The sequence below is a fragment of the Alternaria alternata genome (genome assembly GCF_001642055.1).
Source record: "Alternaria alternata strain SRC1lrK2f unplaced genomic scaffold CC77scaffold_12, whole genome shotgun sequence".
NCBI lineage: Eukaryota > Fungi > Ascomycota > Dothideomycetes > Pleosporales > Pleosporaceae > Alternaria > Alternaria alternata.
The window spans coordinates 134,081-151,288 of NW_017306201.1; the positions used below are offsets into that span (position 1 = coordinate 134,081).

Genomic DNA, 17,208 nt, shown 5'->3' on the forward strand with positions numbered 1-17,208 from the left:
TGATAGCGCTGGACTGCGGGCGCCGCAACACCAAACCTTTACCATCGTGATATCGCTGGACTGCAGCCGCCACGAAGTGCGACACCGTATCCTCACCCCAGTCCCTCCCTAACCGAGCGCAAAGAGTGCGAATAAACCGCCAAGATGGTGAACATCACAGAGAAGATCAAAGAGTGGGATAGCGCCGAAGTTTTGATGTGGCCTTGCGCTAACGCCCCGCCAGGATTGAGGATGAGATGAGGAGGACGCAGAGTGAGCCAAAAGTACAGTTAATGTGAAAATCCAAGCTAACGTCTTGCAGAGAATAAGGCTACGGGTATGTCTACGCAAATTTGGCTCCATTATCCAGTGGCAATGGGGTCATTCAGTATCACGTGCTAACATTGAAGTCAAGAATATCATCTTGGTCTACTGAAAGGGTACCAAACCTGTCCTTATTTACCAGTACATTTGTGCTAATTTGGCTACAGAAAACTTGCTCGTCTTCGCGCACAACTCCTTGAGCCCGCTGCAGGTGCAGGCGGTGGCGGAGGAAGCGGATTCGACGTGTCTAAGTCTGGAGATGCACGTATAGCACTTGTTGGCTTTCCTTCTGTAGGAAAGTCTACTTTTCTCTCCAGAGTCACAAAAACAAAGTCAGAAGCCGCATCGTACGCCTTCACCACCCTTACAGCGATTCCTGGTGTGCTGGAATATGGCGGTGCCGAGATTCAAGTTCTGGATCTACCGGGTATCATTGAGGGTGCTGCAGAGGGCAAGGGACGAGGAAGGCAGGTCATTAGTGCAGCGAAAACCAGTGATCTCATCTGCATGATTCTTGATGCAACGAAGAAAGCAGAGCAGAGGCGGTTGCTAGAAGCAGAACTGGAAGCTGTGGGTATCAGGCTGAACCGTGAACCACCGTAAGTTCATGTTGACTCGCGGTATAGCGTAGCAAGATGTTGACCGACATGCAGAAACATCTATCTCAAACCTAAAAAGGCTGGTGGCATGAAGATCAACTTCCAGGTTCCTCCTAAGCATCTCGATGAGAAGATGGTCTACAACATCCTCAAAGACTACAAGATGCTCAACTGCGAAGTACTTGTCCGAGACGAAAACGCGACGGTTGACGACTTCATCGATGTCATCATGAAGGACCACAGGAAATACATCAAGTGTCTATATGTATACAACAAGATCGACAGCATCGGTCTACCTCATCTGGACGAACTGGCAAGGGAGCCACACACGGTCGTCATGAGCTGTGAGCTCGACCTTGGTATTCAGGATGTTGTGGACAGGTGTTGGGAAGAGTTGAGGTTGATTAGGGTGTACACCAAGAGGAAGGGCAATGATCCGGATTTCTCCGAGGCGCTGATTGTACGGCACGGAAGTACGATTGAAGATGTTTGCGACCAGGTGCATCGAACGCTGAAGGAGACGTTCAAACATGCCTTGGTCTGGGGTGCGAGTGCTAGGCATGTGCCGCAAAAGGTCGGTCTTGGACATGTAGTGGCCGACGAGGATGTTGTCAGCATTGTGGCGAAGTAATGCTGTAGTCGAGAGAGGAATGACCATCAGCTGTTCACGTCGTACAGAAAGGGCTCTGATTAGATAGGCTAACCGCGCAATCACGGCTTGCAAGCGCAACAGTGGCGTGTTTACCGTGCTGTTGCCATCCGAGATGCTCCGAGCATCGGACGAGAAGATCTGATAAGGGGCCGCCCCTGCACGTCCCCCATAAGGCTGTCAGTCCACTCCGGCCTGAGCGGATGCTTCATATCCGTCGCGCGAGATTATGATGCGAAGTCACGTGAGGGTCTCTAGTCTTTGGGTCGCGACTTTTGATTGGCACAGAGGCAGCCGGTTGAGCAGCAAATGCAGTTAGGATGGACCCTGGCGTGCCTCAAGCTCAGGGACGCTTGTACTCGGCGCGCTGAAAAGTTATTGCCGATAAAGCACTGCGTCCCGTTATTGCTACCTACTTGACCGAGAGCATTCGCCTCGCCACATTCGTTTGTATTCCCCTAGATACCCTGCTGCTTTGGCACTGCTTTTTGGATTGCCCTTGTCGCCTTTCTTTCTCAGTGCGACACAGTAATACGTTTCTGCATTGCATGCGCCTGCTGCTCATCCAAAACACCACGAATCGCAGCCCTTCCGTACCTGAATCCACCGATCGCCGAGGCATCCCCTCACCCCAGCCACAGCAGCCATGGACGTCGTCCTCGAATTGGCAGACACGTTCTTGTTCGACCCTCTATACGCCACTCTCCTTCCCGCCTCTACATCGTCCTTTGCCGGCAATGCGACCGTCTCAAGCATCAGAGAGGAGCCCACCGCTTTCGCCGTGCCACATGCGACTTGGCAGTACGAGCCCTCGACGCAGTTCTTCTCCGTGGAGCCCTCCAAATATGCCTACATGAGCCAATGGACGCGTGACGATTGGCGACGACAGGCTCTCTCATTGTACCTTATCACATGGTATGCACTGCCCCAGACGCAATGGCTAAACTCTCCTAACAATCCCGTAGGCTCTTTGGCGTACTCGTCTACTACGTTTTCGCAGGCGCCTCGTACTACTTCGTCTTTGACAAGGCCACCTTCAACCACCCACGATACCTCAAAAACCAGATCAAGCAAGAGATGAAACAGGCCAACATCGCCTTCCCCATCATGGCCATCTTCACCGTGCCCTGGTTCCTGCTCGAGGTCCGCGGATACTCTAAGCTGTACGATACCGTAGACCAGGGCCCGGGACTCTGGTACAACTACCTGCAGTTCCCGCTCTTCTTCCTCTTCACCGACTCGGCCATCTACTGGATCCACCGTGGTCTGCACCACCCCCGCGTCTACAAGTACGTCCACAAGCCACACCACAAGTGGATTATGCCGACTCCCTTCGCCTCGCACGCGTTCCACCCCGCCGACGGCTACGCTCAGGGTCTGCCCTACCACATCTTCCCCTTCGTATTTCCCCTGTCCAAGTTCGCATACGTCTTCCTCTTCGTCTTCGTCAACATCTGGACTGTCCTGATCCACGACGGCGAGTACGCGCACAACTCTCCTATCATCAACGGTGCCGCCTGCCACACCATGCACCATCTATACTTCAACTACAACTACGGACAGTACACTACCCTCTGGGACCGCCTTGGAGGAAGTTACAGGAAGCCCAACGACGAGCTCTTCCAAAAGGAGCTCAAGATGTGTCAAAGCGAGTGGAAGAAGCAGGCCGAAGCCGTCGACAAAATGGTACAACAAGTCGAGGGCGATGAGAATAACCGCACATATGCTTCTGAAACGAAAAAGGTCCGCTAGACGTTCCTTTCGTCTCAAGTACATTGCAAGTGGGAAAGATGTTGAAACGCTGTTACGAAAAGTTTTTGGAGCGAAGAGTTAAATGCCCATGTGATCGCGGGCCGGTCTTCGTTGGCTGTTTGGATTGAATATTTCTGTGTGTGTATATATCGTTCTTTGCGCTCGTTGCATCAAGACTTTGAGTATACCGGTTTTGCTTTGAGGAGCAGAGCCCTTGTTTGTAATATAATGGAGCATAGGGAGTTTGAAGAATCGCTTCCTGGAATATTAATAGTAATGTGGCTGGCATGTAGCATTCGTCTTTGCTCGAACAAGTTGCAAATCGCATCATGATATCAGGCAAACAGCTCTATTTGGACAAGTTGGTAAGCTTGACCCCTCATCGTACGGAGCGGGGCCTGACTCGTGTCACTTGGCCTTAGTCCGCGCCCTTTCCAATACATGCATGAATGAAGTCATACGTATCATGTCGTATGTTACGAATCCGTTCATCTTTGAATTAAGAAAAGAGGCGTCGACTGAAAAACAATTGACAAAAACTCGTCTTCGTCAAGTCCTGGTCTTTTAAACTCTGTTATACAGCACTACCATCGGCCCTATCCAAAGTAAGTACACAAACAAGTCATGCTGCGTAATTGCAGTACAACGTGTTCACTATTGGACTGACCCTCTGTGACAAAGCCAGCCACCCCCTCTCTCATCCCCAATAGCTACGTACTCTTCCGTCATCATCATCATGGCCACCTCTAAGGAGAACACCCCTCCCATGATCTCCATAACAACAGTCCATGCCGAAGGCGAAATTGGCGACGTAATAACCTCTGGCATCCCGGACCCTACCCACCTCCCCACCATGTACGCCAAACTATGTCACTTTCGCGACAACGCCGACCATTACCGCCAAATGCTCATGCAAGAGCCTCGCGGCCGTGTCTCCCAATGTATGAACATTCTCCTATCCCCATGCGACCCCTCAGCCGATGCTGGGTTCCTTATCCTGGAAAGCGACGAGTATGCCACTATGAGTGGCAGCAATACCATCTGCGTAACTACAGTGTTGCTCGAGAGTGGCAGGCTAGAGATGAAGGAACCGGTCACGACAGTCGTGTTAGATACGGCGGCGGGACTGGTGCGCGTGAGAGCTGAATGTGAGGGAGGAAAGTGCAAGACTGTTGAGTTTGACAACGTACCTTCCTTCGTTTACGAACTTGGTTACAAAGTCTCCGTACCTGGTTTACAGAATGCCGAAGTGGAAGTGGATATCGTGTGGGGCGGTATGTACTTTGTGCTCGTGGATGCTGAGTCGCTTGACCTGGCTATCGAGCACAAGTATGGTAGGGACTTGGTGGAGTTGGGGCAGAAGATTATGAGGGCGGTTCAGAAAGTTTATACGCCGGTCCATCCGCTCAACGAGGGGATCAAGGGGGTTAGCATTTTGGGGTGGACAGGGCCACTTGTGGAGGAGGGAGATGGGACGAAGAGTGCTATCAATACTGTTGTCGTTTCCCCAGGCCGATTTGATCGTAGTCCTTGTGGTACGGGAACTTCGGCGAGGATGGCGGTGTTGCACAAGAAGGGGCTGCTGCAGGTTGGGGAGAAATTCGTGCATAAGAGCATAATTGGTACGGAGTTTCAGTGTAGCATACTGGGTACGACGGAGGTTGGAAAGTACGAAGCGATATTACCAAGGGTGAAGGGAAGGGGATGGATTACAGGGTATAGGCAGGTCTTGATGGATAACGGTGATCCTTTTCCGGTCGGGTTTAGAGTTGGAGATGTTTGGGGAATGGATGAGTGTTGAGAGTGAGCGAATAGATAAACTCGAAGAATTGAGCAATATTGTGAAGAGATGGAGGGCTTCATGGCCGACAATACTAGAAGACGCTCCGATATTCCTGTTAAAAGGGCAAAGGAACACTGGAAGCTACTAGAGCGCCACAGTATCTTCACGAGCGACTTCGATCAACATACGCCGGAAGGAGAGGGGTGCGATGCATACCGGAGCATATTGATATCACTGTTGTCCTCTCCGACTCTGAACGAAACCCGAAACAGCTCCAAGGTAGTCGATATCACACAGTTCGAAAGTGCTGCAAAGTAACACATAGTTCATACGCCTCCAAGCCTTACCGTTTTCGAATAACCAAGAAACGCTATGAAGAACTTTATTGTTTGCGTAATTTGTAGAGCTTTCCATACTTGATCGTTGATGGTACCACGGGACGTTACAGGGTTGCGCACAAGTAGTATCATTACCAGACGAACGATGCGCTCAAAGAAGAGACCTGCATTACGGAAGTCGCGACTACATACATGTCTATGGGTAAAAGAAAGTCTTCTTGCATTGACAATTTAGCATTTTAGTCCAATTAGAACCTGCTGTCGACATATGTGCTTACAAAAGCCGCACACTAACATATAAGTTCGGCAAATCTACCATCTTCCAATCAAGTGTCGAAGCTACGTTGAAGCAATCCTGCCCCTTCAAAACGCTGAAAGACAAAATTCAACAGTCTCTCAATCTCAAAAACGAGGGGCATCAGCTTCCTTCCCAAAACTCCAACCCCCTCAACCAACGGGATGCGCGCGCTACAGACTTCGCATATAAAACCAGCGGTGAGAAAACCACCAATTCGCTCTTCGCCTCGATGATAATCCCAAGCGCCCAGCTCGTCAGGGATGTCTTCGCTAGCATGTACCAACGTTGGGACGGGACCGAGGCGAGAGATGGGGCAAAAGCAATTCTCATCCACACCTCCACCCACCAACTTCCTAAATGGGAGTGGACCCCGCCACACCATAGAGCTGCCTTCTCACCGCCGTATGGATCAGCAAACTACGAGGCTAGTTTTTAAGTTTACCAAATGTGCGTTTACATGGGTGCAATTGAAGCTGAACCAAGGCTAGTTTGCCGGCTGACTGGGACATATGTTTGCATAGGTGGGATGATGTGGCGAAGCGCTGATTACCCACTAGGTTTGCGGGTACCATGGTAATGCGCGACATCTGACAGCTACCAGATACTCGGAGATCGTCTTCTGGGGGAGATCTCGAGAAATTGAACTTGACAACTGTCCGGTCAGATGATCGAGTGACAAGTGTGTTACAAGTCAATTGGAGGGTGCACAATCACCCCGGTACCTTTGAGATGCACCTTGAGATGATCTTCCAGTCCTCCAACTTACATCGGCATCACCGATGAGACACGTATCTCGTTTTGATTTACTCTCTTTCACGTATCTTGGTTCAGGGTTGAAGGTAGTCGCATTAGCCAAACCTTAACTACATGCTCAAGGCAAGTATGTGGCGCACGGTCTCGAATTGAACATACATGATTGTAAACGGTGTACCTACTGTAGCTTACTGGAATCGGTTTAGTACTTCGTACGTAGTAGCAGATGGATCAGATACCTTGATACTTGTACATACGTGAAGTGTTTTCGCAAGAGTATGCCTGCCTTATTGCATGCATGTACAGGTACATGTAGGGTGTCGTCATTGTTGTGTACACCACAGCCGATCAGCCGTCAAACGGAATTGCTCGCTCTTTGCACCAATGATCCCGTCTTTGAGCTTTACCGCAACTTCCAGCTAACAGGAGACAATCCAGGCGCTGGTTGGCTTACAATAAGCCCAGGCTGCAGCACATTTCCCCGGCCGTCACTGTATGCTATACCTCTTTGATCCCATCTCTCTACGGCTCATCTCATTCCTGTAATCCGTGTTTATGCCGTGTTATATGCGAAATGGTACAGCATCGAACGCTCGCATCGTGAAACTCTCGATGCACCATTGCCGCTGCAGTGTTGTTCGTAGCGGGGTGCTCAAATGCGAGATATTCGTGCAAGTACGCCCTCGAGTTTACTTCCGGTACTCGTTATATCCGACAGAGCTAGTGGCGAAGTGATATACTACGACTGTCTGTGGAGCTGCATATACGATCAGTGGTGTACTAGTCGACGCGACAACGGCCATGACTGTAAAGAAGGAGAATATTGAACTTCTGCAACATTGAACATGTTACATGAATTGCTTCTAAATACTGTCGTGAAAGTTTCGCGGAAGTATCGAAGAACGGAGAGTGGCTACTGACTCCGGACCAAGGAAACGAAGCTGCCCGTCCGATGTTAGCCACCGAGCATAGGAGTGTTAACTTCAACCGGGTGCCATCAAGACAATCTCCAGACATGGCCCTTGGGTTGATGATGATACACGAGCAGTCTCGGATAGTTTGGTAGTGAAGATAACCTGTAGAGCTTTTGCTCACCCCGCCTGCGATAACTCCATAAAATTCTTGAAGAAGGCATGGGTTGAATACATTTCTCGGCATTTTCGATATGACAGCTTAAACGACCCTAACATGACAGTTCTGAAGGTTGACATTGACACTTGGTGGATATTGCCTGACATCCCCTGATCTGCAAGTTCCTTGAAACGGGGCGTAGAGAGCTGGAGACTATAGTGTCACGCGCGTTGGACCAGCCAGCTATTCATCGTCATCAATATTGGACTCACAGCCACCTAAACCCCACGCTTCTAATACTTACGTTCTCGCCAAGGCCGAGCTCGCCTCTCACTTTTCCTATGCTGAGGTAATACAGCTCTGCTTCTAGTGCACCAAAGTCCCGTTTCGACTGGCTCCCTGCATCGGCTGCAGGTCTACCTCGAAGCAATATGTCGCCCCGGCTCCCGTTATTCTCCAGAAGCTCCCCATCCATATGCAGCAAGGTCTCTCGGGCAGCTTTTGTGAGCATATGCACACGTTTTCATATGCAGACAGGGCGCCCTGGCTCCCGATATTCCCATGTTTTACTCGTATCCGAACGGTCCATTAGGGGTTGATAGCAAGCGTTGTACGACTGCGCTTGTTTTTGCCACATGAAGTCGAGCTTGCAGGGAGGCTGAACTAGGTTTTACGGGAGGCGTATTCTATATGGTAGTATTAGAAATGAACAGGCTCGGGAGTGGTGATGGTGATGGCGGGAAAAGCAAGACATACGAGAACGTCGGCATGCCGAACAGTCGGAATCCACCATCGAACGTGAGGTGAGCGAATGGGCAACTACAATGCAGGGGGAGATGCATATAGACGGACATGCCCGAAACCATAATCTCTGATCGAAAGTATGGAGAGCCGAGGGCCAGGGTTGAAGCGCCCACGAGACTGTGTGACTTTGAAGATGGGAGATGGTTGCAGGATGCATTGACATCCATGGCCGAGCTATCCTCGTCTTGTCGTTCAGATGCCGCAGGTTTACGAGCTAGACCGGTGAGACCGAGCCACTGGATAGAGCAGGCGTACGAATGTATGACGGTCTCGAAGGGGAAGTGTTCCACCACGTTCGCGTGTGAACTTCTCATCTCGCCTAAGCACCAGAAATCTGACAGGATACAGGTGGAGGTCGCTTGCTTGTCAAAGTGAGACATGCATTAATGATGCGAGCAGTACATACCAACACATATGGAGGCGTGATGTCCGAATACATGCGCTATAGGCCCTGTGTCGCCTATTCGTGACGAATACAAGCCCGCTAGACGGCCGCCCCATATTGCTCCCTGTCTCCGCGCTTAAGGTTCGAGTGCTGTGACGAGTATGCAGGAAAAAGTTCCGCCACCATACAAGCCCTGCATTGTTCTGAAAATTCTCCGAAGAGCACCGCAGAACGATATTGCAGGCGGCACTTGCGATTCGATCCAGCATGGAAGGCTGCCCAATTTAGCGACGTAGTTAATGCCGTGTAACTTTGACGTATGTTTCAGACCAGAGGTTCGCAGCGCGTGAGTGGGGATACATAGTCATGTGTCTGGGAACGGGTACATACATTGCATATGCAATGTTCCGGCAGAGATCTCAGGGGAAAATGGGTGGATGAGATCTGAGCAGTGCTGGGATCGGGATGTATGATGATGAATGTGGTCAGCTCCACGGACGTTGTCATGACTGGGCAGACCTATAGTAGGAGACTTCTTCTCTTCCAAGGCAGTCTCTGCGTGCTGTGAGGAGTGTGCATCTACAGCCCTTCATTAGCCATTCACCTTGTCGTGATCACCAACTTGCAGCGTTCTGGACGCGAATATAGCGGAGTCTCTAACGCCCCCACCGAAGAGTTTTGCAAATCCTCATCAACACTGGAATTTGCATGACCCGCTTTCATTCGCGTTCGTGTTCTCTATCCCTCTCTTTCGCTTTTATTTACCCGTAGTACGCACGACTCAGATGCCTGGTCACCGAGACAGGCCAGCTCATCAGCAAGCCCTGGAGACATAAGGTTTTCCATATTCAGTCAGGCCTACATGAACTGACTCGAATTACCATGTTCAGGTACTCCAGGAACATCAAAAGAGGGTCCCGGCAAGACGGTAAGCCGCTTCCGGGAGATTTCAACCGAGCGGTCCAGGGGTTGTGAGCTGAGAACCGGCATTTTGACGAGAGGAACGGGAGTGCTCCTTACAGGGGCTATACGCGATTGTAGTTGGCTAAGACAGCATTGGGCGCTGCTGGCTACCTTTGCGGCTGTCTGCGAACGCGGGTCAACGTAAAAAAACAACCACAGTGTCGTAGCCAGAGAACGAAGACCGTGCGAATATGAGTGTTTTGTTCCACGTGTCTGGATGCGGACGTTGAGAACGTGGAGGCGAGAGCGTGAAGTTGGAGGTTGGGCGTGAGGGAGCGAGTCGTGCGCTAACAGTGACATGCTGACAAGCACGACCTTGCTCACCAGCGAGGCGTCGACCAACAGTTTGTCCTCCCCACGCTTTGCAGACAAATGCCCAAGTATCTTACCTTGTAAGTCGAGATGCATTGACATGAAACGCTTCCTTCAGCCCAATCGATTCCCTCACGCCATGTTTAATCCATCGTGAGTCGATGCCTCGGTTTCCACGGATGATAAGGCGTGGCACCCCACGGCGGATCCCAACTCCCACTCCCATCCACATCAGCATCGCGCCCCCTATCCATGTGACAGGCCTAAAGCGACTAATTTCTCCTATCGTGAAGCCTCACCAGGGAAAGCCCAAATGTCGAGCAAAGTTGGCGGATATACGTCATAACATTCCAGAATTCTGGACCTGCGTAGACAAATAGATCGACAGTTAGCAGAATGCAGATCCTACCCAATCAACGGAAATATCCCCACACCCGGGCTCAAGTGTCGAGTATTCTATAGCCTGACAGCGCGTAGAAGTGAGGCTTTGGACATTCCTAGCATGGTTGCACCGTATTCAACGTCATATTGCAACGCAAGACGGCGATGTTACGTACCTCAATCGTTCGCGGAGATGGCGACGGCATCATTTGGCTGTTTGAAGGATGGCGAAGGCGCCTTGGACTCCGGGCATAAGAGCCCAAAGATGGTGCCATTGGCCGCTTAGCGACGCGTCTTACGTCCTCAGAACGCCCGCATGGTGGTAGTTGGGGAACCCGGTCTGCGATCTGGCGGCGGCGGAAGCGCGGGATGTGCATCTCTTTACCTGCCCAATACTGACCCGCGGAGAAGCTCTGCGCAAGATATGATTCGTTGACAGGATTGCTATCTTCAATGAGGATGCTGCGAGATGGGAAAATTGAGGGTGAGGCAAATGACTGGGTAAATGGGGCCAAAGGCAGAATCATGAATCTCACTGCTCAAGTGTTGGGCGGCATGCCTAATAGTAAGTGGTCCACTTTGCGGGCCTGCGGCTTCGTGCAAGCTTGTATAGGTGCTGCACGGCATATACTGTAGGTAGTTCCACAACCCACTTACTTGCGCCAGTGCGTAGTTTGTCGGCAATCGGCGGCAGTCAGCCGTAGTTCAGAAACGTCAGTTCCTATCTTGCACTACAGTCATGGACAACCCAGCTAGATCTGAAGATGTGCCTAGACATGTAGCTAATGCAATTACAACACTGTCACTTCAAACTACTGGCCTGTTGGGCGCAAGTCTAAGCGAGTGGGTGTTGCGAGCAGAAAGCTGCGGTGAATGAACTGCGCAGTCGCCTTGCATCTTGCATATTGCAGCGAACCAGTCGCGTACGCTCCAGATGTTGAGTACAGTTGAGCGGTGAGTCAGTTTGCACCACACTGCGTTCTGTTGATACTGTAGCGGCGCAAAGACAGAGGACAGTGACTGGATGGATAAATGTTCTTTGCTTCATAATGCTACTCTATTCGTACAGTGATGCGCACCGGGGCGTGGCGCTATGGTAGATCTTTTTGCAACTGGTTGACAAACAAGCGTACATGGGACAACAATACATGGGACACTAAACGCCAAACATAATGGGCGTGGACAAGAATGCGTGAGAAGACATTACTGATGCAGCGTAACTATGCCATAACGCCCGTGTGAACAAGATGATAGAAAACAATAAAGAGATTGTACCCTTCGCTGCGCTAGCTTGGGTACTTATCGCCCGTGCCCCGATGCCTACTCGATTCAAGCGCCGATATCCAAGAACTCCCACGGATTGAACCGAAGTCTTCTATAGTGTTGCTCATTTGCTTTGAGCAGTGCTCAGTACATCTTCCGTTCAGGAAAGACCATATCGTCGTAGCCATTGCCTTGAGGGTGGTGGTACCCGTTGTGCATTGGTGCATTGAAGTCGTATGCGCTGTCTGTTCGTTGTATTGTGATGGTGTCGGAAGACATCGATGAGCAGCGGCTCTCCCGGTCGCTGCTTTGCTGGTGGAAAGAGGTGGAGTAGCCTCGGGCCATGGGAGCCATTGACATAGAGGCGTAGGAAGAAGGGTATGAAGAAGCGGATGATGACATGGCGGAGATGCGCCTGTCTTTGCCTCGACCTTTGATACCCTTGTTGGAGTTCTTGTATAGCGATGCGAAGTACTCCCAGAGTTCCTTGTCCTCTTGGGAGACATAGTCGCCTGGGTTGATAGTGGCAAACTTTGTGGTAAGGTACCTGAGAGTAGCGGCATGGAACTTGTTCTGGTGGGACTACAACTAGTTAGTGACAGAATGAGGAGTCTTCTTGGGCGAAACAAACTTTGAGGTTGCCTAGTTGAGTGAACTGCTTGCCACAGTCGTCTAGCTTGCAGCTGAAGGGCTTGATCTGTTGGTGAACAATCTTGTGTGCGCGAACGTTGCCACGTTGGGCGAATGTCTTGCCACAGATGTCGCAGCTGTATGGTCGCTCTCCGGTGTGACGCCTTTCATGTGTCTTGAGGTTACCGAGCTGCGAGAAGGACTGGCCACATCCAGGTGCTTTGCAAGGAAATGGCTTGTCACCAGTATGGGCGCGTATGTGGATCTCAAGGTGTGTCTTCTGGTAGAAGCTCTTGTTGCAGTTGGGCACAGTGCACTGATAACGCTTCCTAGGCTTCTGGGCATTCTTTGATGCGTCGTCCTGCGAAACATTAGAAGGTCGAATTTGAAGTCTCGGAGTGAATAACATACCTTCTGCTCATTCTCTGGAGGCGGGTTTGTCTGCTTCGCCTGGATGGCCCTCATAAGAGTGTCCACATCAGTAGCGAAGTTGGCACCGCTACCTTCTGTAGGCTCTGAAGTAGATCGCTTCAATTCGGTTCCATAGGACGGATCCGCATACATGTGGTTTGACTGCGCCGGTGATGTACCCTCGGACTTGACGTTTGGGTTGAACACATGTCGGACATCTGGCAGAGTGGGAAGCGCCTGAATATCATGTGATTGAGGGTATGACACGGGATGTGGCATGTTCGATGCGTAGTAGGAAGCTTGCTGCATGTTGTATGGGTTTACTGGTACCGATGTGGGAACGTCGTATGCATATGCTCCAGCTTGGTAGGGGACGGAGGTAGGGAGAGTGTTTGCTGAGTAGAGAGGCATGTTGTTCATGTCCATGTGGTTTGAAGTGGGTTGATATTCTCGAGAGACAGGAGCGTTCGAGACATTCCGCGAAGTGTCGTAGGGAGGCATGATGTTGTTGAGATGCATGTTAGGAATGTGCATTGAGGGTTCTCGTCGGTCTTGCCAGAGTCCAATGTTGTGAGATGCAACCACGGTAGCCATGGCAGATGGAGAAGCTGTTGCCACGGTATGGGCAGAAGGGTACAATGGTGGTATACCCTGCAGTTGGTAGGGCGAAGGTAGGAAGCAAGTATGGGCTGGGCCGTGTGCTGTCGGGAACAGGTCTATCAAGACTGCAATAAGAAGATGCGGTGGAGATAGAGGGTCAGATGACGTGGGAGTGTTGTAGATGTGCTCGATCGATCTGGCTGTGGTATGGGGGAGCGTTTGGGGCTTTACATATGAATGGGCCAACTCGATACACTACCACTGTGAGCATCCCGCAAGCAAGGATGGTGTTTGTAGTGGAGCAAGCCGAAGGGACTAGGGTTAGAAGCCAGAGCATGGTTGCAAGACGAACAGGGAATATCGCTCTCGCATGCAGCCAAGAAGTTACTGGGATGGAGGCTTTAGTGGAAGGCTAACCAGCAGAGAATGGTGGATGTACGGGGCACGACAGCCGACTAGGATGCAGTCTGAAGACGGAACCGGGGTACGGTCCCAGGTGTGAACGGACACATGGCTTCGCCGTCTCATGTGCAGTGTGGGGGTTCCATAGGACAAGACGCCCAAGCCACACCCCATTTGTCGATACGTTAATCACCGCCAAAATTCACCGTGCGGCCTACCCCAGGAGTCAATGTTGAGCCTCCCTGCATATCGGGTGTCGGCTGTCCGATTGCCTCACGGATAGCAGCAGTCGCAATGTCGAATTCGAGGCCGATCGTGAAACATACAGGGCTTGCGCGTCGTCAACAGAAACGTACAGTACATTCCACGAGCATTCGACCAAGTACGAATTCCTCGTGTGCTAGGCCAGCCGGCATCCCGGTGAGGATCCTCGCATACTGGCTTATCGTGGCTGGCAATTTCTTGGGTCCTCGGCGTAGTGTGAAGCGCGACTCCTGGTCTTCCGAACATACACACGTGGGTGCAGATATGCGCTATTGCATCCGATAATCGACGGCGGCGTGGCGGTCGACGCTTCTACCCGGGGCGTTGACGGGACCGTAGATGAAGCCCACACTCGCCAATCATTGGTGTTTCTGGACAAGCTCATTACCTCCACCTACGAATGGAACGCCTCAAACCCGAAGTACCTTAGGTAATAAGAGGCGGCGCCCGGACGCAGCATAGGTCAGATCTTGACGTGCCTTAGTCTGTATGGGAGTCCCAGCTTGTCATCGGGGAAGCAGACGGGTATGCCGCCCCACTTCGGCTTTGTTTCAAAGCTTATGAGTTCGAGCATCGCAGTGGTCGAAGCTGAAAACAATCGCAATTCAGATGCCAATGGTACTGTCGACTTGTACAGTTGTTTTTGGAGATCGACGTGCTGGAATAGCATCACGGTTCTCACAGGGTCTCTGCCCGCACATGAAGGAGTGAAGAGCACCAAATCACGTGGCTTTGGCAGATGGCGCTAGCACAACTTCGGGCATTAGCCTCAAATATTTGCTCACGCGATTACAGCAATCTTGCAATGAGAAATTCATCCCACTTCAGCGGTTATGTGGAACCTTTCCGATCTATTGGGGCACTTCACCATGTATCCTCTCAGCTAAAAGGTACCATCAAAGTTCTTGCCTTTGGTATCCATGACCCCGCCCGCCTCTGTATTTGCTATTGGCGCCCCTGCGTTAAGGGCGATCAAATTTATTGTTACCCGCCACATGCTGTGGCCCAACAGTGAGTTCAGACTCTCGTGGCGTCACAGTCGGCGATGTCTCTAGGCCGACGCTATGTACGGCGCGTGCTTCCCTATGTATCCACAGTCTCTATTGCGCCATTAGACCTGCCACCAACGGCCCTTAGTACTACTAATCCATATACCCCAATTCAAAACGCCATCTTTGGAAATTAACTTCGAACGACGCGCTCGGATCTTTAAGCAGCTTAGGTTTCCCGTATCGACCAGACTAAAGTCTCTCATCCTTGACAGCCCGATTGACGACCGTTTTCTCGACATGTATTTGAAATACAGAGTCAATGCTGAAAGGAGCTCAAACAGCTGCAGGGGCTTCAGATCGTGCTATTGATCTACATGCCAAACAGCGGCGTAGGCGACTACGGGATTGCAACATACCGAGATGGCATGGCAGTACACCCGTCTCTCCGCCCCTCAGTGGGAAGCACTGTCCAAGATTCAATTACATGCCCTTGGGGTATCCCTACCAAGAGAGCAGAGCTGAATGCTGGACGGATGTGACCAATCTACACCTCCCGAGGACCGATGCTTCCTCCTTCCACTTCTAGTCCTTGGTGACCGGGACCAGATAGGTTGAGACTTGCATGTGAGTAATCTGTGTGGCAGGTTTCCGTGCCAGGGTGTATCGATCGCGTCGTAGTATTTCACCGGATCATCCGTGCGGACCCTTAAGGTATCTCGTGCAGAGGGCGATTGCTTCAACCTCCCACACTGGGACACAAAGATCCGAAGTGCAGGGTTTCGTTGAGCCGCGTGGCTCGGGGACAACTCTTCGACCTAAGGTCGATGCGGTTGATGCTGGTAAGTGAGGTTTGGAGGGGTTGCAATACTAAGAAATTCTTCTTCCGAAATCGTGGACCTGCAGTAGTCTCAAACGAGTGCTGGACACCATCATGCGGCATCAAATCTCGCACTTCAACCTCCAAAAAATGATGGACCACCATGGAATGCTCGTGTACAACGGAGCTCATATCGCAGCAGTGTGGACTTGTCTTAGTCTCTGTCCTTCATCGAGCGGTCTTTGTGCAAGATTGTTGTAGTGCCAAGATATCGGATATCGTCCAAAATCACTTGGCCACTTCACTCATTTCTCTCTGTTGTACGAAACCCGAGCTGCCAGAAACCCCCATCGCTCATATTTCCCGTTTGCGTCCGGTTCATTGATACTTTCTTGACAGGCGTTGGCTGTGCGGACGGCAACAGCGGCGGCGGCGCACGGAACCAGCGGCAGCAGGCCGCGGTCCTTGTTCGGTGGTACTGGACTGCGATCGCCACCTAGTGGTCTGTCTGTGTTAGTGTCCGCTTCACAAGATATCGACTCTCGAGTGAAGCGAATGGTTCGTGAACCTTATGCTAGCCAAATGACGCATGCATGTGCGTGATGCTAACCGAGCAAAGATCCTAGGCCCGCGGGTCAAAGACGCACAGTTCGTCCTGTCAGACCCACCTTGGTTAGGCGGACAGGTCAGCCGCAGATGCCAGTGACCAAACGGATAGGCCCGATCGCTTCCCCGGGGCCGCTGATGTGTTTCATCCCATGTTCCCTGCCTTCACCATCAGATCGCGTTCGATACCATCGTACAGCCACGGCTGCTCATGTAATCCCCTGAATACTTCCAAATCGCTTGGTGCTCGCGTATCTACACCGCATTGTATACGAGTGTGGAAGACATCACCCTATTCACGCTCCAGGGCTCACCGTCGATCACTTCTTGGGTCTTGAGTGGTCAGCAACAAGGTGCTGTACGGTGTAGTTAGCTCCTGGGCTACCTCTAGCAACCTTGACGGTTATCCGGCGGGCAAGCATCGCTACCAGCGCTTCGCTTCCAAGTTGTCCTGCAGTCTTCTCATCTCGGTATCTACCGTGAAGAGGAGAGATGCTTTGCAGTCTGGCGGTTACCGATATCGACATGTGGTTTCAATGGATAAGGTGCAATGTGGTTGCGCTACAACAGTATTATGTTCCGGAATATACCATGGGGTATCGCAACAGGCTGATCTAGCGCGACTAACGCTCCAAACCCCAATCGCAATTCAACACCTCTACCGCGAAGCTGTGAGATCCTCCGCGGAAGGAAAGACAACGAAGCAACTGAGCTTGACCGCCAGACGTCTCAGAACTGTTGACTTGGAGCTACCGCATTTTGAAACCTTGGAATGTAGGCTCAACACCATCATTCATGTCCAGCAGACACACTCACATCGGAGTGCAGCAGT

General features: G+C 51.3%; 4 protein-coding genes across 4 annotated transcripts; 3 read left to right on the forward strand and 1 right to left on the reverse strand.

The window, feature by feature from the left end:
• The first annotated feature begins 44 nt into the window (after positions 1-44).
• Positions 45-1,640, forward strand: CC77DRAFT_1021022 (P-loop containing nucleoside triphosphate hydrolase protein). The gene is made up of 6 exons (XM_018525184.1): positions 45-173; positions 224-252; positions 302-316; positions 395-419; positions 471-902; positions 957-1,640. Exons 1-6 carry the CDS (start codon positions 145-147, stop codon positions 1,531-1,533), a joined length of 1,107 nt encoding a protein of 368 aa, XP_018385051.1. The 5' UTR covers positions 45-144; the 3' UTR covers positions 1,534-1,640.
• Positions 1,641-1,745: 105 nt separating this feature from the next.
• CC77DRAFT_990455 (hypothetical protein) lies at positions 1,746-3,588 on the forward strand. Its single transcript, XM_018536316.1, has 2 exons — positions 1,746-2,466; positions 2,517-3,588. The coding sequence occupies exons 1-2, from the start codon at positions 2,198-2,200 to the stop codon at positions 3,301-3,303; spliced, it is 1,056 nt and encodes a 351-aa protein (XP_018385052.1). The 5' UTR covers positions 1,746-2,197; the 3' UTR covers positions 3,304-3,588.
• Positions 3,589-3,734: 146 nt separating this feature from the next.
• CC77DRAFT_990459 (proline racemase) lies at positions 3,735-5,520 on the forward strand. Its single transcript, XM_018536317.1, has 2 exons — positions 3,735-3,908; positions 3,985-5,520. The coding sequence occupies exon 2, from the start codon at positions 4,040-4,042 to the stop codon at positions 5,102-5,104; it is 1,065 nt and encodes a 354-aa protein (XP_018385053.1). The 5' UTR covers positions 3,735-3,908; positions 3,985-4,039; the 3' UTR covers positions 5,105-5,520.
• Positions 5,521-11,618: 6,098 nt separating this feature from the next.
• On the reverse strand, positions 11,619-13,484 carry CC77DRAFT_132578 (zinc finger protein OZF). The gene is made up of 3 exons (XM_018530186.1): positions 12,696-13,484; positions 12,286-12,645; positions 11,619-12,236 (listed from the first exon to the last, which is right to left on the reverse strand). Exons 1-3 carry the CDS (start codon positions 13,287-13,289, stop codon positions 11,799-11,801), a joined length of 1,392 nt encoding a protein of 463 aa, XP_018385054.1. The 5' UTR covers positions 13,290-13,484; the 3' UTR covers positions 11,619-11,798.
• Between the last annotated feature and the right edge of the window lie 3,724 nt (positions 13,485-17,208).

What these genes read in the sequence shown, in the direction of transcription:
- CC77DRAFT_1021022 (XM_018525184.1), top strand. Translation starts at nt 145, where the DNA reads ATGGTGAACATCACAGAGAAGATCAAAGA. An exon ending in CATCTTGGTCTACTGAAAGG is followed by an intron (nt 420 to 470) that starts GTACCAAACCTG and finishes ATTTGGCTACAG; the next exon opens with AAAACTTGCTCGTCTTCGCG. An exon ending in AGGCTGAACCGTGAACCACC is followed by an intron (nt 903 to 956) that starts GTAAGTTCATGT and finishes ACCGACATGCAG; the next exon opens with AAACATCTATCTCAAACCTA.
- CC77DRAFT_990455 (XM_018536316.1), top strand. Translation starts at nt 2,198, where the DNA reads ATGGACGTCGTCCTCGAATTGGCAGACACGTTCTTGTTCGACCCTCTA. An exon ending in TCATTGTACCTTATCACATG is followed by an intron (nt 2,467 to 2,516) that starts GTATGCACTGCC and finishes ACAATCCCGTAG; the next exon opens with GCTCTTTGGCGTACTCGTCT.
- CC77DRAFT_990459 (XM_018536317.1), top strand. Translation starts at nt 4,040, where the DNA reads ATGGCCACCTCTAAGGAGAACACCCCTCCCATGATCTCCATAACAACA.
- CC77DRAFT_132578 (XM_018530186.1), bottom strand. Translation starts at nt 13,289, where the DNA reads ATGGCTACCGTGGTTGCATCTCACAACATTGGACTCTGGCAAGACCGA. An exon ending in CTCCAGAGAATGAGCAGAAG is followed by an intron (nt 12,646 to 12,695) that starts GTATGTTATTCA and finishes AATGTTTCGCAG; the next exon opens with GACGACGCATCAAAGAATGC. An exon ending in CTCAACTAGGCAACCTCAAA is followed by an intron (nt 12,237 to 12,285) that starts GTTTGTTTCGCC and finishes AACTAGTTGTAG; the next exon opens with TCCCACCAGAACAAGTTCCA.